The sequence below is a fragment of the Chiloscyllium plagiosum genome, unplaced genomic scaffold, assembly GCF_037043375.1.
Source record: "Chiloscyllium plagiosum isolate Xiang-an unplaced genomic scaffold, Cpla_swu_hap1 HiC_scaffold_23, whole genome shotgun sequence".
Taxonomy (NCBI): domain Eukaryota; kingdom Metazoa; phylum Chordata; class Chondrichthyes; order Orectolobiformes; family Hemiscylliidae; genus Chiloscyllium; species Chiloscyllium plagiosum.
Genome location: NW_028270161.1, coordinates 14,155,292 through 14,178,468, shown reverse-complemented (window position 1 = coordinate 14,178,468; position 23,177 = coordinate 14,155,292). Strand labels below are relative to the sequence as shown.

The window sequence follows — 23,177 nt, the reverse complement described above, 5'->3', positions numbered from 1 at the left end:
TATATTAACTAAGCAGTCTCTCTAATGTCACTGCTGTTATTTATTACCAATGGGAGATCTCCTGTTACTTCTCACTTGGCCATTGTTTTTATGAAGTTCGATTGGTCTAAATACTGGGTTATATTTCAATCAATAGAAACACTTTACAGCACCATTCCACGTCACCAAGGCAACTCATGACGCAAAACACATCTTCTTGAATCCAAAATTAACTTAACAAAAGGATCAAGGCAATATTGACATGAGATGATGTGGATTGATTGAGCTTCCACACCCTCCACTGAAACACACAATCAAGTAGTTGCAGCGCTGCATTGACCAAGATGTGTTTCTTCCTGCAAAATCTTAAACGGATCACCTGACTGCTCTGATGGATAGTCAAGATCCCGTGCAAGGTCATGTGGTGACCTAGCCAACATCATTTATTATGCCTAAACAACACAATGCCACATTAAATAAAGAAAACAGGATACAGAATTATGCTGCCAAACAAGATAAAACTTAGGTCATCATGAAGTTTTATAGTGGCTTGATATTGTCACCTCTGGAGGATTCTGAATTGCTCTCTTTCAAGTGAAAGAAGATAATTTATGATCTAGGTACCTCCAAACAGCAAAACCAGGTTAAGTGCTTGCCTATAATCTCCAGTATACTAAGTAAATATCATTAGCACTTAAGCACTACTATGTGAAGGTATAGGAACAAGTTGCAAAATCTGAACAGTAAACCATTTGAGAAAAGTTATGTTCTTTTCTATGCCAACACCATTGCCATGGCAATGATAATGCTCTACCAAGTGGCATGGATAATTTGTCCAAAGGCTTTCCAAAGTAAGGGGCAGAACCCAGGTGGGGTTGTGAGCTAAAAGTTTGGAGCCAACAACTCTAAGACAACTACTACTGACCCCCTCAAGTCTCTTTTCCAGGCTCAAAATATCTTTACACACAACTTTCCTCTCCTTCCACCCAAGGAGTCACAACAGTTTTCAAGCCTCAGAATAGAGTCATGGGGGGGAACATTACTTTATTTTCTGTTATGTCTATCCATTATCAATTTTACTGGTAGATTGCAGTTCAAATATTAAAATATCTTAAATTCATGTGAATTATACTGCTCAGTTTGAGAAGCAATAAGTCGAGCCTTTTAAAGATTTGTAAAGAGCTACAAGTCAACAAATAAATGGAGTGAAAGAATACGAATTCCTTTGATGATGCACAGGAAATATCTGTTTCAAAAAAAAAAGGGATGCACTGAATCAGTTCATCTCTGAACTAGAAGCAACTTACAGGCATTAGAAAATGGAGATTTACGTCAGAATTCCCTGAACTCAGCAGATTTTGTAAACTTGCATTCTTGCACATACCACTCTCAGAATCTAGAATTAGCTGCACAATGCAACAAAAATCAGCTTCTTTTACAATTGCATGAAAAAACATATTTTGATCTCTTTCACTTTTGAACTAAAACTATTCATACCAGTGGCAGCCACTATCATACACGGCTGTTCATTATGCAATCACTCCCCAGTACTTCAAAGGACATCATCCGTGTTGTTATTATTCTAGTCCAAGCTACAGATTGCATTGATCCTGCTAATACTGCAAATGACCAGAAGGAGGACTGAAAACTTGGAATTGAAACTTCTCACAGAATTAGAGATCTTGTGTTACACATCACTTCATTGTGATAATAGTTCCACTCTATCACAAAATCAAAAATTCATTCACTTCTGAAAATTGCTCCCCAGTTTGGATAAATTTAGTCATTTTAGAGAGAAAGATCAGAACACGTATCGGCATGAATTGTTGAGAAGTCCTTTATTTTCCCATTAAGTTTTTTTTTGACTTCTCAATGCTGACAGACATTTCAAAAGAAGATGAATCATGGCCATCTCAAATGTGACTCTATACAGTGAGCATAATACTATTACAAACACTGACTCCATGTCACCTCCCTGTTCCACCCCCTCCCTGTCAGTCGTCCTTTAAACTGAAAGTACGTTGCGCTGTCATACATAACCTACAATTATAGGTGCAAAATCACTTATGCTCTGATTCACTCGCATAGCAATTTCCAATACAGATAATAGCTTAATCTTCAGTGTTGACATGAATTACCTCTTGTATGGAACAAACAACAGGATGCTATTAGCCACTCGACAACATTTTCATGGACTGAAGAGTTTATTAAAGTGGTTAAATTAAGGTCCAGTCTTTTATTTAACAACTGTGTGGACTTTTTATCTTCAACTCCCATTCCCAGCCCAAAAAAGGAATCACCAACACTGCTAAGACAGCCAATTATACTTAACTCTATTTGCCCAGCTAAGTGCATAATATTTTTACCTGTTTGAACGTCAATCACCATCTGATGACCTCCTCTCATTCCAGGTCTATTGTCATCTCCGTCACCTGGCCAAATGTAGAATCAGAGAATGTCAGAATTATGACAGTGAAGAAGAGGCCATTCAGACAATCAAGTCTGCACCAACCATCCAAAGAGCATCCCAACCAAGTCCAGGCCCCCACTCTATCCCCAACACCCCCCATTTACCATGGCTCCATTTAGCATGGCCGGTCTACCTAATGTGTACATCCTTGGACTATGGAAGGAAACCAGAGTACCCAACAAAAAGCCATCCATCCATGGGGAGAACATGCAAGCTCCACACAGCTGGTCAGCCAGAGCTGGAATCAAACCCAGGACCTTGGGTGCTGGTAGGCAGCAGTGCTAACCATTGACCTTACCAGTGAGTCATCATGCTGCCTCAGCAACACTGAGAAGCCCATTGTGGAGTTTGGGAATAAAACTAAAAATATCATTCATTTTCCAGTCATTTAACTCTGCATGGCTGCATTCAAGGAAAAGCTGCGCACCAAAATTTCACAATGTATAAACTCCACATTCGCACACATCAATACAACAAAAAAAATGGCAGTATGCCAACCGAGTTTTTAAAATAAATTTGTAAACTCCCAGAAAGAATATACCAAGTTCATCTCACAGCGCATCATTAGAGAAAAATTCAGTCAGAATATCTGTGGGGATACAGGGTGTTCCTTCAGATTCAGGAAGGGGTTGTCAGCTTTGCACTGATTATATTCAATTTCAGACCATCCAATTCAATTTACAGAGAGAAGGGCAAAAGGAGAGCAACAAGGTTGAGACGCAATGGAGGCATTGCCAGCAGCTATAATTATGGAATTCTCAATACCAAACATCAAATTATTACTCAATGCTAAGTAAAACTGTTGGAGACCAACCTCCGAAAAGTGGCAGATACATAATTTGAATCTGGGGGGGGTGGGGGGGTGGGGGGGAAGAACGTCAAGGGAACACCACGAGTCTATTGAAGAATCCATATCAAATATTTTAAACCTGTCTAAAATGTCAGCATCGCAAGATTGAGGAAACATGAGCAAATCAGGAACATGCGCAAAAGAATCGGATTTTCAACAAATAAACCTGGAACAATTGCGCAACCAAAATCCTACAAGAAGCTTTTAAAATTATAGAAGCAGACACCAAGAGGCAGAGTGACCACTTGCTCTCTTGCCCGCACAGTTTCTAAATTTAATGATACCGAGACAGAAGGAAAGTTAAGTGTGAAAAGGATGGAAGAATCTATAAGGTGAAACAGTATGCTAAGTGAATGGGTAAACATTTGGCACTTGTATCATCATGTGGGAAACTGAGATTTTACCCACTTTACCAGGAAGGATAGGGGAAAAAAAATTATTTAAACAGCTAGAGATTGCAGAACTGACAGGCAGACAAGGTCCTCAGTGAGCTTATAGTTGGTGAGTTGATTCCAAAATTCCTTGTTACTCCTCCTCAAAAGGTTGTGGTGTTACGAAGCTTCTCACCATGGATTACTTTAGACCTCTAATCGCTCTCCTGGTGGACTGCTGCCCAATGGCTTCAACAATCTCTAACCTTGCCTTGATGTCCGAGTAAGCTTTTGCTTTCAAAGGTTCACATGTTAATTAACATTGAGAGCTGTTGCTTTGGAATTATAATGGGAATAGCTCTTCAGTGATTTACTTGGTGTATACTTGGTCTCACAGGAAACATTTTCATGCCTTGATGAGAAATGCAGCATTCAGCCTACAGGAGTTAATCAGATTATCTTTTTAAGTGGTTTTAATATCTTCTAGCATATGCCGAGCAACAGTTGGTGCCCACTAAAATGTTCTGTAGTTGCTTGGCAAATCGCTATTGTTTAAGTGAGGTTAACAAAAATTTGTTTTACTTCTGACTTATTGTCTGCCTGTTATGAAAGAAATGGATCCTAATGTAGGGAGTTCAACTGACAGCTGCAGTATGGGTTAAACATAAAAATAGGCATCTCAGAATATTCACTATTACCACTAAATTTGTTCGATATTTCATGTTTCATATATGAGATTTTGTGATGCTCAAAGGCTGAAGTAAAATTTGAGTGCAAGTGTGTGATAACCCTGTACTTAAGTATGAATGTGTGGAAAATGTGATGAGGCATGTGATTTGTATATGAATGCCTTTTGGTTTTTCCAATATAGTATCGGTACTTCAGCCTAACCTCCAAAACAATACGTGAGTTGTTGCTTCAATAATCAAAGTTATAATTGCTTACTTGACCTACAACTCATCCTTTACACTCAAGTGGCAAGTTAACTAAACATCATGTAGTAAATTTGAAAAAGGAGTTCTTAGGCACACAGTTTTCAGCAATGTTGAAGATTAATTTCTTAAGACATGTTTCCTGCTTACAGCTCCTTGTAGCTCCATCTTGTTAACTTGCAATCAGAACGATAGATTAGCTCCAGTTGAATTGATACAGCTCATCTATACCTTCCCTTTCAGTTTATCAATTATAATGACTGTGTTTTCAAATCTAACCAATTCAAATTAATACAAAAACTTCACTTTTCAAATGGTCTCAATTCATCCAACCAAAACTAACCAAAACGTTGTGACAGATTTCTCTTGTGTTCCCTACCTTTACTGCTTTGAGGAATGATCTGCGTCCACCTGGGCTTGTATTCCTGTTGACTGATGTACTGATTAAACAAACCATCTGAAATTAAAAGAATAAGTGTGTTTTGATTTTGTTTTGCACAGCAACAAAAGGTTGCTTTCTCTATTTTACATTTTTGACTTAAGCTTTCCTCACTTCTTTCTCTTGGATTTGCATTGCAGAATTATCTGGTCAGATATCAAGATGACATTTAGAAGAGACACTCAGATGTCATCCTCCTAAGTGGCAAATATGGAATGCAATATTTAGTTTGAAATATCAGAACACAAACTCTTAAGGACATAATATTTCACGTTGTACAAAGCTTCATTTGTTATGAGAGAAAAAAAATCAAAGAAAAAACTGAAATATTCAAAAACAGACAGGAGCAGCAGTAAGTTGGATGTAACTTATTTGATTAGACACAAGAAAGCGCTAACTGATTTAATGGTGGCTAACAGAGAACTTAAACACCTAATTTAGCCTACAATATTAAATCAGCTATCAATAGTTCAGTAGGTCTAAACAGTTCATTTTCTCAGCTAATAAAGGATGCCAGTATTCTATTAAAAGCACTGGATACATCAAAAAGTCCTGACCGGAGTTCAATGTCTACATCAGTGACAATGCCACATCCTTACTCTCAATGGCATCCATGTAATTTATTTAAGGCTTCCCAAACTAAACTGAAGTTTAAATCCACAGGGTAGCCTCAGTCTAAAAGCAGCAATGAGCTGAAGTTTTAAACCTTTGCCACGTTATGTAGATAATCAACTTAACCAAAGACACTAGAAAGACTTGCTAGCGTGCAAAATTACAGTGTACCTTGTCACTACAATTTCTTTTGTGAAGAGTCAATGCTGTACATTTGAACCATTCACCTTCTGTAAAGGGATCCAACTTGGATGAAGTACATTTGACACAAATTAAAGATAACTGCACTTAGTTTCACCATAGCACCAGTCTCTAAATGACATTCCATACATCCTCTCTTCAAATCACATCTCCTTCAAATCTTGATTTTACTTTATCACTCCCTTTCATAAGCTACTATGGATGCCCTACGCAACTGAGATATTGAACAAACAGCAAAAGTTTTCCATTCCAACACTTCACAATTACATAGGTTACCAGCACAAGCTCATGACGTCAGACGTTAAACACCATACCAATAGCCTATATGTCTCAGGTTGGAAAATTCCCATCAAGTTAAACAAGCAAACGAAGAATAATTTTTCTCCAATTTTGACCTTTTCCAGTTTTTTTACCTTTACAAGTGCTAAAGTAACATTTCTTACTGCTAAATGGATGTGGTGAACAGACGTATGTAGGAAGACATTCAATAAAAGCAATTCTGGCACTCTGACCATCAAGAGGTCTCAAAGAAGCATTCAATATTCCCTTGGGTTCCAATAATGCTTCTATTACATTAGTCTCCCAAACTTTGAACATTAGTAACATTTTGGAAAAAATAACATCAGCTTGGTTCAATCACCCAGACGACAGGATATCAACTTCACCAAAATCACCTTGTTTGGGTCACAATTCTAGGCAATTCATCTGAAACATTAAATTCAGGATTTATTTTTCAAAACTTAAATTCTCGAAAGGTTTTGACTCAGCATGCCAGCACATCACTGGATCTATGATTGATGAACCAAATGATTAAGCTATCATAGCCTGACAATGTTACTGTTGAGGATGAGTAGTCACATTTGGATGAACCCTTAAAATTAATGCTTTGATGTATGAACAGACATATCCCAGAGTAAAAATTCATTTTTTTTTTAGTTCCATCAAACAACATCAACTGCTTAGAGAAGGACTAAAGTGATTGCTAAACAGCTTTTCTTCCTTACTGAGGAGCACACAGAATAAGGTGTCAAATGGTCGAAATTGACACCTCCAATATCTTAGCTCTCCAAAATAACTGCATTTTGAATATTAATTTGATTCCATTTATCTGTCAATGTACATGCTTCCTAGCAATTTCTAAAATGATCAAGTACACACATGCTCAGACTTGAATTAATCCATCTTGTATTACTTCAGTCAGATAGGGGAGGAAATCTGAACAAGATCACTCCCAATTGGACAGACTTTGCCATATTAACAGAATACATAGAGCCATTCATTAAGACATTCATCAAGCTCAATTTCACAAACTGAGGTCCATACAGGAAACTTTAAGCTTTGCAATATTCATGATATATTGTATGTCCAACAGACAAACTGCTTGAAAAACCAAGTCACTTGAGGACACCAATCATTTGTATCCACTCTACATGGTGGGAAAGCATTAAGACAATGGATGCACTCACCGCTGACAGCTTTTTCAATCAGTCCTTCACAAGCATCAAAGTCACCTTTCAGTACCAGCTTCTCATGCAGTTCGGTCAACATTGGATGTTCCAATGCAATCTTAGTTTTCTTCTGCAATGACTCAAAGGCCTCAGTATAGTTGTGCTGGCGGAAGTGTTTCAGACATAAGCGAATGGCTTCTTGTTCACGGTACTACTGGAACATAAGGAAACATTGAAAAGAAACAATTAAACAATGAAGTACTACATCATAACCTGCCATATTCAACAACTATGCACACTAATTTGTCTCACAAAATGGGAATAAATCTGACTTCTAAACCTTGGGAAGGCATGTGCAAAACAGGTAGTAACCAGTTCATTTAACATAGTACTTCATTATCACAATCACATGTGACGAGATATTGGAGAAAGGTAGATTCATAACAAGGGCTCCAGATTCTGCTCACAGAATGAAACAAAAACACAACTGGAATAATAAAAGCCACAATAATGCAAATTAAAAATATTTAAAGAAATTTTCATGTTTATAAAATTCAAACACATTCTTCAATGGGAATCGAACAGCAGCCTCATGCCTTGTTTCTACTGACAACTGAATGCAAAGAGAAGCACTTGACAAAATTACTGGCAATTGAAGGCTAAATTTAGCCAAATGTCTGCTTTTGCTTTCCAGTTTTCACCGATGCACATTTTCTTTTAAGGCTTAAGTTTTCGTTATTAATTTAGATCATCATTTCAGAAATTTTGACACACCTACATGTGTTCCAGCAAATGCAGCCAAATATAAACCATAGCAAGGGCTGGTGAAGGAGTCACAGTGGTGGGTAGGACACTGCACAGCGAGTGGCTGACAAACGAATGGTGCCAAGCTGTGAAAGCACAGCTGGCAGAAAGCTGTTCAGAGCTGGACAGATCAACCCACCCTTCCTCCTTAACAGACATAGTCCTGACATTGTCCAAGGCTAAACGAATCCTTTGGTGACTGAAGTTTACAATATTGCGAACATTACATAATATTTTAGCCAATTTCAGGTTGGGATAATGTAATATCTGGATTCCTAACCATAGGGTCTGCAAAGAATTGTTCTTTTGAACCTCTAACACTGTACCTTTATAATGACAGATAAAGCTATTGATCAGTATGCATGATGCAGTCCACCACTCGAATGTTAAAGATATTAAGTGTTCATCAGTGATTCATCTTAATATTCTGGTATGTTACATTTTAGTTGCTGGTTGGAGAAATATGGATCTTAAAATTGTTTGATATTATAAATTAAGGGCACAGCAACTCTAAAACGGTAACTACAGGTAGAAGATCCCTTATTTGAACATCCAAAAGCCAAAAAGCTCTGAAATCCAAAGGTTTTTTTGTAAGTATTTTTCTCATTGACAAGGTTGTTCGGCAAGCAAACAGTTAACCCAAGACGACACCCACTCGAAGCAGGTCACTCAGATGCGACATGGGGGGCGTGGCCAAGCACCAACAGACCTGGGGTTTCTCTGAACGCCCTCAAGTCGACACAGACTCAATGCATGTCACTCAGCTGTGACTGGGTGGGTGTGGCCAAGCATGTTCTTACTTAGAAGTCTGCTCCTCCAGTAAGTTTTTTTAAAATTTCACCATTAAACTGTCACTTTTTCCAAAAACCGAAAAATTCCAAATTCTGAAAAACAGCTGGTCCTGAGCATTTCGGATAAAGGATCATCTACCTGTACTGGATATTTGATCTGCAATTGATTATCAGCACTCCGATTAACAGGAAGAATCCACTAATTGAATTGAAGAGATGCCACTGCGTACTGGATCACAAGTGTCAGGTGGCAGCAATTAATGATCAGTGTGCATGGACACATTTAATGAAAAAAAATGTCAAGTCTTGAATCAAACAAATGTTAAATAATAAAGCTGAACCAAAAAGGTGTACAAGTAGAAGTTCAACTTGGTGAAACTGCCTTTACATCACAAGAGTTTGATCCAATATCTCAATGTGGAGATGCACTGATATTTAGTGCAACAGAAAAAGTTTGTTCGGAAGGGAATCAGCTTATGGACTCAAGTTCGAGATAAGGTTTGGGTTGCAATACAGTATACCACAGGATTCCTCAAAAGACCCTGACATATAACAGAGAACCCTCTGCTCCTTGTGGTACATACTGAGGATTTGAATGACGATAAACAGGGTATAATTACCAAGATAACAAACTTAGAAATGCAGTAAGCCATTAGGGGGATCAGTAACAGACTTCAGTAAACAAAAGCTGGACAAAAGCTCAGACCCATGGCAGTTGAAATTTAACATAAATGTGAAATCACATTTTTGCAGAAAAATAAGTCAACATAAGCTAAATGAAACAACATTAAATGAAATTCAGGAACAAAAAGATTGGGGCTGTGTATATGGACACAAACCTTTGAGCAAGACAAATTGGTTTTAGTATTTTATAAAAATTATTCATGGTAAGCAAGCACCACCGCCTAAGCCAACATTTATTACACATCCCTAATTACCCTTGAGGTGGTGATGGCAAGTTGCCACCTTTAACTGCTTCAGTCCATCTAGTATGCATACACCCCAGTGCTGTTTAGAAGCGAGTTCCAGGAACAACGACATGATTCCAAATCAGGAATTAGAAAGAACACAAAGTAATTACCATTAAAACTTGCTAAAAACACTAGCTAAGCCTCAGGTGGAGTATTGCATTCAATTTTGAGTACCACACTTCAGAACCAATACTACGATCTTGGAGAAGTTAGGATTCCCTAAAATGAAATTAGGAAAGAGGAACTCTAGTATATGGAGAGACTGAAGAAACTGGGAGGTTCTCTTCGGAGTAGAGCAGATACTCAAACTCAAGATGATTCAAATACAGGGGTATCTGATTGACAAAGGTCTGACTAACGAGCACGCGTATTTACAAATGCGGGCTCATACCAGGCGTATAATTTCAAAGACTCGACATACAAAAGTTTTCCATATGTGTCTGAACAGCTCCCTTATATTGTTCTGCACCGAGTTCCAACTTGCATATAAATCAACTTGTAAACACACTCCAGAATGGAAACCATTCACAACCTGGGGACTGCCTGTGCGACAAATTTCAAAAAGGTCGTTTCCAGTAGCAGACTGGCTCCAGAGGACACTATTTAAAATATGAACTGCTGCAATTGTGAATGCACTGCTTAAAATACTGGTCAGGACAGATCCAATAGTCATATTCACAAGAGAATTGAATGCTTAAAGTGAAAATTATTCAACAAGGCTATGAAAAGGTACGTAGAGAAACTAATTGAATAGCTGCACCAAAAGGTCAACACCGGACATCTGAATCAAATGGCTTCCCTCTGTGCTCATAATTCTGTAATTGCAAGTGTATAACCACTCAAACCAAGATTCATGATTTACTGGATGCTTTAAACATTAATAACTGGATAAATATTAATTGACAAATGCAAAAATAAGGAGAGGTATCACAACTATAATTAAACATGTTTTGTAATTATAGGGAGGTGGACAAGTAATTGCACTCAGCTGTTGTGAACGCGCTTTTGGTGTAAAATTCAACACCCACTAAAAACTAAGCTTTAAATTACTCAAAGAAAAACATCAACTTTTCACAAACAAATACAACAATTTTCCTGTTCTCAGATTCTATTAAATGCTCTCAGTTGAACAGTAGGAATTAACCTCAGTCTACGAGAATTTTTTTTGAAGTCAATACCTTTAATAGTGAGATTTTAAAATCATGTGAACAGATTGCAAGTTAATGAGTTCGGGAAAGGAAAATTTTCATACTTGGAAAATTGACATTTTTGTACGCTGCTCGGCAAATGGTTAACAATAACTGTGAGCATGAATAAAAAAAAAACAAGAAACAGAAATATTCAGCACAAAGGTAACGCATTTCTGAAATTCATAAACTAAGAAGACCCTGTGAAACAAGTCCAAGGGAAATCCTCATCGGAAGGGGCACAGGTTGGTGCCTTTCCTCATTCAGTTACCTCATTGATACTTTGTTGTTTAAAGAAAATCAGAGACAGCATCACTTGCCATCAAAGCATTCTTTGGCACCTGGAGACGACATTTACAGCAATACAGCTGATAAAGATACTGTACTGAACAAAGGCAAGAGATATTGACAGATACTAAAGAATTTGAAATTTCAAGTTTTTATTCAATTCAATAAAGTTAATTAAAGTAGACTGTGAAACTATTTGCAAAGCTATTACTTCAAGTAAACTGATCAAAAAATACAGAATGGACTAATCATAAAACCTTATTCTTCACGTTTACACTTTTGAGATGCTCCAAAATAATAAGTAATGATTGAAAACTAAGTATTTAGGAGTCACATGGTGACATTGCAAGTGTCACTTCCAGACAATAATGCTTAGATCTTGGAAGCATGCTAACGATCATGAACTCACTTATATTTGATTCTAAATGTAACTTACTCAGGGAAAACTATTCATTATACACTTTCAAGAAGTCTGTATTGATAAATAATATAATGGCTATGGAATTCAGCAGCGCAAATCAAAGCCTGACAAATGAACATGGCAGCTTCCCAAACAGCAGGCAGCAATTGGCTAAAGTGAGCATTAATTAACGAGAGTCACAAAGTTGTCAAATATTTCCAAACTAAGAGGTACGCTCAGTCTTTCAGGTCCATGCTGACTCCCTACTGGAGTAACTCATCTGGGGCTATGCCCGCACTCTTTCCCCATACCTATGCCTATTTTCCTTTTCAAATAATTATCTAATTCCCCTTTGAATGCCTCAATTAAACCTGCCTACACCAGACATCCAAGCAGTGCATTGCATATATTGATCACTTGCTATGTATAAGGTAAGTCCCCCTGATGCCATCACTTCCTTTGCCAATTATCTTAAATCTGTGCCACTAATTCTCAGACCTGCCACAAGAAGAACATTTTTTCCTCCGTCTGCACTCTTCATATCCTTATATGGATTAAGGCTATCAAATATCTTCCTTACCTCTTCTCCAAGGACAAAACTCTCAACTTCTCCAAACTTTCTATGTAACTGAAGGTCCTCATCCCTGAAACCATTCTCAAATTTTTATGCACTTACTCGGATGCCTTCACATCTTTCTGAAACTGAATAGCCAAAACTGGACACTCCAGGTGAGGGGAAAAAAACAGCATTCTCTACAGATTGAAGATACTTCCTTGCTTTTGTTCTCTCTGCTACTTCCTAAAAGCTCAGGATACTACAACGTTGAGGGTTCTGAAGAGAAATCATTCTAGACTTGAAATGCTAACGGTTTCTCCACAGATGCCACCAGGTGTTCTGGAGTTTCTCCATCTTTGAATGTTTGCTTCAGATTTCAAGCATCCACGGTACTTGGTTTTCATCAGGAGACTGAGTGCTTTGTTAACTGCTCTCTCAATACATTACCCAACTTCGAATGAGGCATGCACATATACTCCCAGATCCTCAACCACTAAGAATTGACCCTTCCTTTTATCATCTCTACACATCCTTCCTACCAAAATGATCCACTTCACATTTCTCTGCATGAAATTTCATCTGCCAGTTCCAATGATGTCTTTGTCACTACATTATCCTCAATGATCAAAATACTTCCAAGTTACCTATAGTCTCAAACACTGAAGTTGCGCCTATAAAGAATGGTCATCGCGATTCACTCATGATCCTAACAGGAGCTAAGACAAGATTCCCTAGTCCAAAGCATAACTGCATATCATTATTTCTTTTTCTGTCTTAACTAATTCTGTAGCCATGTGACTGACAAGTCCATTGCACTATATTTGATCAAATGCTTTTTGGAAAATGTGCACCACGTCAATAGCGTTATCCTCTATTACCCTATCACAAATTAGTTAAATCTGGTTTGCCCTCAAACAATCCAAGCCAGTTTTCCTTAATTAAGCTGCATTTGTCCAAGTGAAGACCAACATTTTTCTGAGGTACCATTTCCTAAAGCTTACACGATATTTAAAGTGGCCAACATACGGATTTTCAGCTTAAAAATCAACTCTTTCAAACTTGTTTCAGAGACAAATAGGACATAGCTGTAATAGTACTGAAGTTATATTTGAAGGCCTTTCATCAAATGGTTAGTCAACCATAGGCCTGAAATCTACACCTTCACATTAAAAAAAAAGAGATTTCTTGCTCGACTTGTTCCTCTCAGTTCAGCATTGCCACCTTATTTCTGGAGGGGCATGGATTTCAATCCCAATGATCACCACCAAAATAAATTGCAGCAAACTTTTCTATATGTGCTTTCTTGGTTAAGGTGAACTTGGAAACTAAGCTTAATTCCTGCATCCTCCATGCAACATATCTGTAACATTAAGAAAAGTGTTTTCAAATTTAATAAAAAACAGAAATTGCTGTGAAACTCAGCAAGCCTGGCTGCACCTGTTGAGAGCAAGTAGAGTTAACATTTCAAGTCCAGAGACCCTCCTTTAAATTCAATATCAGTAGGAGAGAAACAAGCACACATAAAATGCAGTATTCCTACCTTGCTATACCAGTTAAGGCACGGTTGTACAATGTCTGGCTCATCAATCCCATGTAGTTCCACGTACCAGATGCTGAAGTTAAAGCTAGGCCCCCATGACATTAATGGAACTACAAAGAATAAGAGGAAAAATAATTCATGACTTTTCGATCTGCTAACGCAGTTCCATGTAATTTCGAAACAGCAAAATTCACTGTTGCATGTTACTCATCATTTAAGTTTTTTTTTAATGTCGATTCTGACCATAAAGATATGTTTGGCTGTTATGCTGAAATGGCAAAGAATAAAAACATACAGAGGGAAAATGAACAATATACTCATTACAATAAAGTTTCCTTATGAACAAAGACAAACGATACAACATTTGATCAATGCAAAAAATAAGTGGTAGTACAAGCTTCATTTTCAGACTTCAAGTGGGCCTAAAGCAGGTTTCCCTCTATCATGAGATGGGCACTGCACAGGCTAGCATTCATAAAACAGCATTTTGCTGCCAGTGAACGATGACGACATTGAAGTAGTTGAGTTTTTAATGTTCTGAGAGTTGTGTTATTCAAATAACACACATTTTAACTCTACAGTGTTATTTACAGCACCTCAAGTTTAGAAAGTTTAATCAATTGAAACTATGTCAAATATATGACTTTGTGATCATTAATGACTTGGACATTGACAAGCATATAGAGTTAGATTATATCATCCATGGAGGGTTAATAAATTAACTGTTTTTGAAACAGTACTTTACAGGAAAATTACACTAAGCAATGGCAATAACAGTTATAAAATATTGATGCTCAGTGCATTTGCAAAATGTATTTTAGGGACCAATTCCAATAACACATTTAAGTATCCACCAATAGCATAAATAGGAGCTATCTACCAACAGTCCAGATTAAAAGAAAATGCCAGTAATAGGCAGCAGAGATGGAACACTTCACAACAGTGAAAACTGCAATTCATGCTCCAACAGACGTCAGACAAACAAGTCTATTGGTTCCAATGCAGACATTGAAAGGCAAGCTGTGCAGTTCTTCAAAATTAACAGAAACATCCTGTTTTGGAATTCCACCTTCTGATTTTCACTTTTTAAAAGATCCTAAATCACATTTCTAAACTGGTGTTATTTTACACAAAATGTCAAATCAGCCAGCATTTGTTTGTCCACTGATTGAGTTTCCAACTTGCAAATGCTGACAAATTGATTCTAACAGTATTATCACTGCTGATAGCACGATGACCCAAAAATGGGAATTGCTGTCCACTGCCAGAATGAGAAATGGTTCTCACTAATTATTAGTGAGGTCAGCACAGAATCCCTCAAGATTAAGGAACCTCATTTTTCACTTGGGTGGCTATGGGAAGAGAAATAAAACAAATAATGGAGAGCCATTATAAAACTGTGCTGCTAACAACAACAATGCACCTAAACGTAAATAGCTGCAACTCTTAAAAGGTGAACTGAAATGTGTTCAAAAATTGCAAGGAAAGGCAAAGAAAAGGTAATATTGCCTAATGAACAAGCCAACAATGTAGCCAAATGTGCTATTTTATACTCGTGGAATCATAGAGTCCCTACAGTATGGAAACAGGTCATTTGGACCAACATGCCCACACCAACTTTCTGAAGAGTATCCCACTAAGACCCATTCCCTTACCCTATTACTTGCACATTTTCTCGTGACTGATGCATGTCACCCACACGTCCCTCAACACTACGGGCAATTTAGATTACATTAGATTTCTTAGTGTGGAAACAGGCCCTTCGGCCCAACAAGTCCACACCAACCCGCCGAAGCGCAACCCACCCAGACCCATTCCCCTACATGTACCCCTTCACCTAACACTACAGGCAATTTAGCATGACCAATTCACCTCACCTGCACATTTTTGGACTGTGGGAGGAAACCAGAGCACCCGGAGGAAACCCACGCAGACACGGGGAGAATGTGCAAACTCCACACAGTCACCCGAGACTGGAACTGAAGCCAGGTCCCTGGCATTGTGAGGCAGCATTGTTAACCACTGAGCCACCATGCTGTCCATTTGTTTATGACATACAAAATAAAATAAACCAGGTATTTTTAAAATGTTGGAAACAGCTGACTGATCTTTCTCAAAAATGCTATGTAACCTGGCACAGCGACCCATTTAAAAACTGGAAGACATATGCAGACATGTTTGAAAAGCTGTGAATAGAATAAGAAACTCTGTTTGAATTTGATGTCCTCCACTTCTTCAGTATTCCAAGGCTATCTTCATAAATAGCCACCTCCATGTCAAATTTTGCCTTTGCACATGTCTTTGTCAGAACCAGTGGCAGATACTTTCCTTCCTGTCAATTGTCACTTAAAATTACGTGTACAGGCAGACAACCTTTTATCCAAAATTCTGAAATCCAAAAAGCTCCAAAATCCAAAATGTATTTTTTCTCTCATTAACAAGGTTGTTTGGTGTGCAAACAATTAACCCAACTCCACACCTACTCGATGTATGTCACTCAGATGGGGGTGTGGCCCATCACTGGCAGGCCTTAATTCTGTCTCGGGGCCAGTTACTCAGTGAGTCTGCTGTTCGCTAAGATTTTTTAAAAATTTCACCGTTGAACTGTCACTTATTCCAAAATTCAAAAAATTACGAATTCTGAAAACCAGCTGGTCCCAAGCGCTTTGGATAAAGGTTTGTATATCTGTATTTATTTTAGCTCATTGCCAGAAGGAATTATTGAAAACATTTAGAAGTCTTTATTTGTGACAGTTGTATTGATTTGATCCATCAATTTTATTGAAGAGTTAAAAATGTAGCAGGTACAGTAAAACTACATTAAGTTTTGTCTCATGTTTTAATGTCATACTATGCCAAGAGCAATTTCAAGTAAAATAGCAGCAATGCATAATTGAGTTCTGAATTTTGATGGACAAGTCAAATAACCATCTTTCATAAAATATGTCAACTTAATTGAATAGGAAGGGTTGGAAGGGATATGGGCCGGGTGCTGATTGGGTTGGGATATCTGGTCAGCATGCATGGGTTGGACCAAAGGGTCTGTTTCCATGCTGTACATCTCTATGACTAATTATGTGATAAAAATTGAGCTTCATTGAAAATGCATATAACATGGTATCATACATGAAGTCTATCAATTCAACAAAATTAATGAGGACTTGTATTGTTGAAATATTAGTCAAATTATCACGGATTGAATCCTGACTGTTAGAATGACAAAGAAAAATAAATAGCAAGCAATTTCAACTTGAAGGTTCAGCTTCCGCTAAAATTCAGACTCAAAGTTCTGGCTATAATAATCAGAAAAAAAATGGTCCCATTATACTGAACTCTCAAAGAAATGTAAGCCTGTAGTGTACTCTGTAATATGCATGCATGTATCTAAACTCCAGAATTTACTAATCTAGATCACGATGAACAAGAAATGGCTCTTTTCTCCAGAAAGGAAAGGGAAAACCTGATTTAAAGAACCTTAAAATACAGAGGGGATTCTAGAGGGCTACGGTAAAACTGATTAATGTCTGAACAGCACAAGAGTTGGACTCATCTTTCCACTGAAATTCAGAGCGTACTTCATATTCTCACTACTGCTTTCACTTGGTTTAAAATAGACAGCACTTTCCAAGTCAGTGGAAAATGAAACCTGGTGTGTTGAAAAATCAGCAGCCAAATTGTTACAAGCCTGTTTTAGTCTCCTGACATATATTAAGTTAACTCCCAAAATGTTTCCACTTGTGAAGACCAGAAGCCGGAAACTGAAGCTGGTCACTAATAAACTCAAACAAGAATTTAAAACAAACTTTTTCACTCACATGGAGTAGAATATGAAATCTGTTACCACATGGAATGATTGGAATGATGAGCACTGAAGCATTTCATGAAATCATAGAATTCTAAAATGTGGAAAATAGCTACTGACCTTAGCAGAAAAATAACCTAAATCAATGGTACATCTGCAATTTGAAATAAATTTACATAATACAGCAGGAATTGGGGAGAGGAAGGAGGAAGCGAACAGTGAGATGTCAAGCTAAGGAGCAAGGAAATTTGAAAGCTAACCAAAGTTTCATCAGAGAAGATTAAAATAAAAAGTAGATGCGAACCATGTGAGCTGACCGGCTAGACCACAGAAAATAAAAAATTTTCACTGCCGCTGTCAGAAATTATTTGGTCTGTCTTATTTTCCACTCAATGGTTTATAAAAGATTCATGTTCAGGACTATGCTCTCAAATAATGCAAGAAGTCTAAACTTTTCTTGGACTTCAGTGGGCTAGTGGACCCATGTGGCCTGTGATAATCAACTAAAAGAGACAGTGGGTGATTACTTTCTGATGCAATTTCTTTCATGTAGGCAAAATGTATAGAATTCCACCTCCAATGGAGTTATGGATCTTTAAAATGTAAAAATGAATGGAATAAAATATTGCAGTTTTAAAAGATACAAAAGATCACATCAGACTCACCATAGCAGCTTTAGTGATATGAAGTTCAAAAATTATAAACTGGGTGTCACAAAGGTGATCAAGAATACAGACTGAAGTAGTTTTTGAACTCGAAACATGAACTCTGTTCTTCGTTCCACAGATCTGCTGAGTTTCTCAATTATTTTCTATTTTTGTTTCATTATGTCAGTGACTTGCAGGTCTTCACCCTCAGAGCCCACTGTTCCTCTGCCTCCTTCAAGCATTTCTTTTACAAAGAAAATGAGATTGCCTTATCCTTCATAATAGGATATAGCACCTTTCACATGTGCACTGAAGCTCATTTTCCAAGTACACAACCATCCTACTGTCTTGTTATTTGCTGCAATCCTCTTCTGCAACAAGTATTCCCCAGCTTTCATGTTATCGTACTTTTGGTTTTTTAAGTCCAAATTACAAACAAGCCAGGATGAGAAGTTGGCCATTTCGCCCCTCAGGCCTCAAATAAATCGCTTAAGTAAATGGTAAACTGTGGTCCCAGCAATGCCACTTGCGGAACGCCACTTCTTAGCCTTTGCCAGTCGAGATGAATACCTTTAACCAACTAATTTGTTTTGTTGCTTTGTTGCCAGCTTGCTATCCATTCTGCTACATGCCCCATTTCCATGAGTTTACTTCATTGAAAATCTTTTGAACATGCAAATATATGACATTTGACAACATCCTTACCAACGATTTCTGTCACTTCCTTGAAGGATTCAAGCATAACGTGTTTTGGAATAAGTTTTAACTATTATAATGTTTGTTCATATTTCTATAATGACATTAATGAATTCATTTACGTTTGCCAGATGTGTTTTAACATCCCCTGTGAAAACAGGGAACTCTAACAGTTGCCCTTCAATCCTCCAGCAAAATTCTTTTCAACGATACCTATGCACAAATACTTCTGTTATTTAGTTTCTGATTTATTTTATTATGTTGCACAGATGCAACCCATCCAGTTCAGAAATTTTATCTATTTTAAACAGGAAAGGCAAAGCTAATTGGAGTTAGTCAATTACTATAACAGTTTAACAGAAGAGTTTGCTGCAATGAGTTAAAATCACCAGAGCTAATGTTCAACTTAAAACAGTATTCCAAAATTTTATGTACCCCTGAAGTCATTTGAAATCTGAAGTTTTGAAATCTGAAACAACAAATTTTCCCATAAAACATAACCCACTGGATAAAATGGAGGTCTTACTTCACAATACCTTGGCATGCTCAATAAATAGGTTGTTGATCTAATGACTGGCATCCTCTGCATCACTGCAAAGATTTTGGTTAAGAAAAAAAAAGTCAGATGATGCATGATGCAAACATATCTTTGCAAAAAGTTTCCATCTACAAATACATGAAATAACCCTGTGGAAACATGGTGTTCAGATTCTTTGTCAGCCATTCAAATGCCATCTTCAACCAAAAAAAACCTCGAAGTCAGTGACTTCGGGTTCATGTCAATGGAATCCATTAGTAAATATACTTTGAACAAATGTTTACCAAGTTTCTATCCTGCTGACATTCATACACTTATCATACTCAATTGCTAGCAATGTTTATTGAATTAATTTAATCAGTAAGAGACCTTACCTATTTTAATGAAACGACAGGGGAACATCTGATCGTCAATTTTGTGCTTCAAGGTGAAAGTCTCCTTGTTGTAATCATTCTTTAAGCCACTGTGAAGCAAAAGCAGGTTTGGCTATAAGGGATTAACTGCCTCCATATGAAAGACAAAACAAACATTGACAATACAAAATGGAAAATGCTGCAAACATACAGTTGTCACCTAAAAAGCAGTTCTTCATTTTAAAATCATAGAAGTTTACAGCACAGGAAAAAGTCACTTGCCCATATAGTGTGCACCAATCAAAAACAACCATCTAACTGCTGTAACCCTATTTTCCGGCACTTAGCCCACATCTTTGTATGCCTTGGCATCGCAAGTGTACATCTAATACTTAAATGATACAAGGGTATCTGCCTCTCCCACCCACGCATGCACTGAGTTCCAGATTCCCACAATCTTCTGGATGAAAATGATTTTCCTCACACACCCTCTAAATTTTCTGTCCCTTACTTTAAATCTATGCCTCTTTGGTTAAATAGGACTCCAGCAGTGGCCTAACCAGCTTTATGTATAGTTCCAGCATAAACACCTTGCTCTTAAACTCTATGCCTCCACTAATAAAGGCAAGAATCCCATATGCCTTCCCCACCACTTCACCTACCTGCCCTGCTACCTTAAAAGGCCAATGCTTATGCATACCAAGGTCCCTCCGATCCTTGGTGCTTCCCAGAGTCCTACTATTATCATTTGTTCTCCCGATTTGATTTTATTGTCTCCCACCTTGTTTGTCCTGCTTATATGCATCGCACTTAACCAGACTGAATTCCATTTGCCAGTGATCAACCCATCTAAATCAGTCTCTCTCTATCCTCTTGTAAGTGGAGACTATCCTCCTCAATACTTACCACCCAACCAATTTTGGTATCATCAGCAAAACTATTACTCAACCTTCCTACATTCAATATATACTACAAACAGCAAGGACCCAATACTGATCCCTGAGGAAGAGTCACCAGACCAGAAATGTTAACTCTGAATTCTCTTCACAGATGCTACCAGAACTGCTGAGCTTTTCCAGCAACTTCTGTTTTTGTTACTGATCTCTGTGAAACCACTGGGGAGACTTCCAGTCACACTTTTCAAGTCAGATTTTGCATCAACATGTGCAGCTACTCAAGGGAAGTAGAAATGAGCAAGGATCTCAACTTGGACCAGTTCCAGCATAGTGTTGCACCACAGGACTGACCCAACAAATCAAATATTTATTATTGCTTCATATCCAATTGAATTACTTTTCTCAGCTAGAGCCAATCTTTTCTCCTTATTCAGTATTATATCTATCTGTGTTGCATAGCAGATTTCAGACATCCCTGCTCATTCCAACTTCTTCACAGTTTTAACTTCCACTCCCAGACCTATCCAACCCACACCAGGTCACATGCTACCCACTTTTAAAAAATCCCTCCAATGAATTTGCATCTATCACCATACTCGCCTATTGCTCGACTTATCATCTAAACACTGTCTCATTTAACTTCCCTTCAAATTCTCCTAGTTATCAGAGAAATCCACACAAAATCATGCAGCACAGAAACAGATCATCCATATTAATACATCTGTACTAGTTTTATGTTCTTTTTGAAGAACTAGAACTGTTCTGCAAACTTCTATTCAATGCAGCTCAGATTTCCTTTATTGAATTTTCTTCCACAACTATTACACCATAGCTCTCAGTTTTAATAACAAATTCATTTTTTCATTGGTCCTCTTCCCGATCATCTTAAATCCACATCTTTGGCTGTTCACCTTTCTGCCAATAGAAACGTTTTCTCCCTGTCCATTATTAAAGTCTCTTATAATTTTGAATACCTGGGTGCCAAGAATTACATCCCAGTCTTGACCTGCACCATTAAGTTTCTGGTGTTTAACTCAGGTTTCCAGTATTTGTACTTTTATTTTATCAAGCAAACATCTATCTTGGATATGTTGAACTTGTGGTGTTGCATTATCCGGATGAAAAGAAACATTTTAGTTTACTGCGCTGGTCCCCAATTTAAGGTAAATCATACTGGCCAACAAGCATTGCATGCTTCAAATAACTTGCACAGTGAATGACGGTCCTTAACTTACTGCCAAAACTGCTACATCTAGTTCAGGCCGAAGAAAACCAGAGGCCCAGCTTTAAATTCTCAGAAAGCATCTGTTTAATCAATGTTTATCACTTAACACTGCAACAGTTAATTTCCTTTAGATGATGTGGGAGTCATTGGCAAGGCCAATTCCCAACTGCATTTGAACTAGTGACCTGGTCGTCAAATTCACAGGGCAGTTAATAGTCAACCACATTGCTGTGGATCAGCATCTAGCCCAGATCTGGTAATAATGACGAGACTTCTTTCCCTTAAGGACATTTACAAAACAGATGGCTTTTTATGACAATGATAGTTTCACAATTGCCATCACTGACACTAGGTTTCAATTCCAGATTTGATTAATTAAATATAAATTCCACCCACTGTGGTGGGATTTGAAGCTCTGACCCCACAGCACTAGCCTAGGCCTTGATGTTACTAATAGGCCCTGTTCAAGTCCCATCTGTTCAAGGGTGTGTCATAACATCACTGGACTGAGTGATTAGAAAATATCTAGATAACAAAATGAGGCTTTAAAAAAACAAGTATTACCATTCCACCACACTCAAAGAAGATTAAACATGGAGGGAGCATTCTCATTACAGTCCAGACTGTTAATTAGTCTGTGCATGTATTCACTGCTCCACAGTATTCTTCAAGGAGAATCAAGTAGATACATTAAAAAAAAGCAAATCAGCATGGTCACCTAATCAAAGAGAAAAATAACTAACTGATATCCACCTACATCAGGCCACAAACAATCATATACAAGCAAGTATTTTAAAGTACAATTAATTACATGAGCTGTCATTTGCATCGACTTTTTTTATGTTACTTTGGGATAATCTCTAATTATATTAGTTTATATCTATGTATGCTAGCTCGCTGAGCTGGAAGGTGTGTTTTCAGACATTTCGTCACCATGACGAGGTAACATCATCAAAGAGAATCTCCGGTGAAGCGACAAGTGAACATAAAGGATCCAGTAGATACTACCAGCAAAACTAAAGTCATTTACAAGATAAGAAGCAAGAGCTATATTAAAAAAAAACCTACCTTGGACAAACAAGCAGGAAACTTGCCACCAGGATACATGAACACCAACTAGCCACCAAAACACATGACCCACTATCATAGTTTCCATACATACAAAGGACACCACTTTGTCT

General features: G+C 37.7%; 1 protein-coding gene across 3 annotated transcripts in view; it reads right to left on the bottom strand.

Annotated features, from left to right (window-relative positions):
- Positions 1 to 23,177, bottom strand: part of mkln1 (muskelin 1, intracellular mediator containing kelch motifs) — a 136,784-nt gene that overhangs the window by 82,464 nt on the left and 31,143 nt on the right. For 2 of the 3 annotated variants that reach the window (XM_087999376.1, XM_087999377.1), the window contains 5 exons: positions 19,897 to 19,985; positions 13,840 to 13,949; positions 7,321 to 7,513; positions 4,982 to 5,059; positions 2,346 to 2,411 (listed from right to left, as the gene is read on the bottom strand). In XM_087999376.1, coding sequence (XP_087855502.1) covers positions 2,346 to 2,411; positions 4,982 to 5,059; positions 7,321 to 7,513; positions 13,840 to 13,949; positions 19,897 to 19,985 — 536 coding nt within the window. Of the gene's footprint in view, positions 1 to 2,345; positions 2,412 to 4,981; positions 5,060 to 7,320; positions 7,517 to 13,839; positions 13,950 to 19,896; positions 19,986 to 23,177 lie in introns of those variants that run through there. The other variant, XM_087999378.1, reaches the window with a different exon arrangement.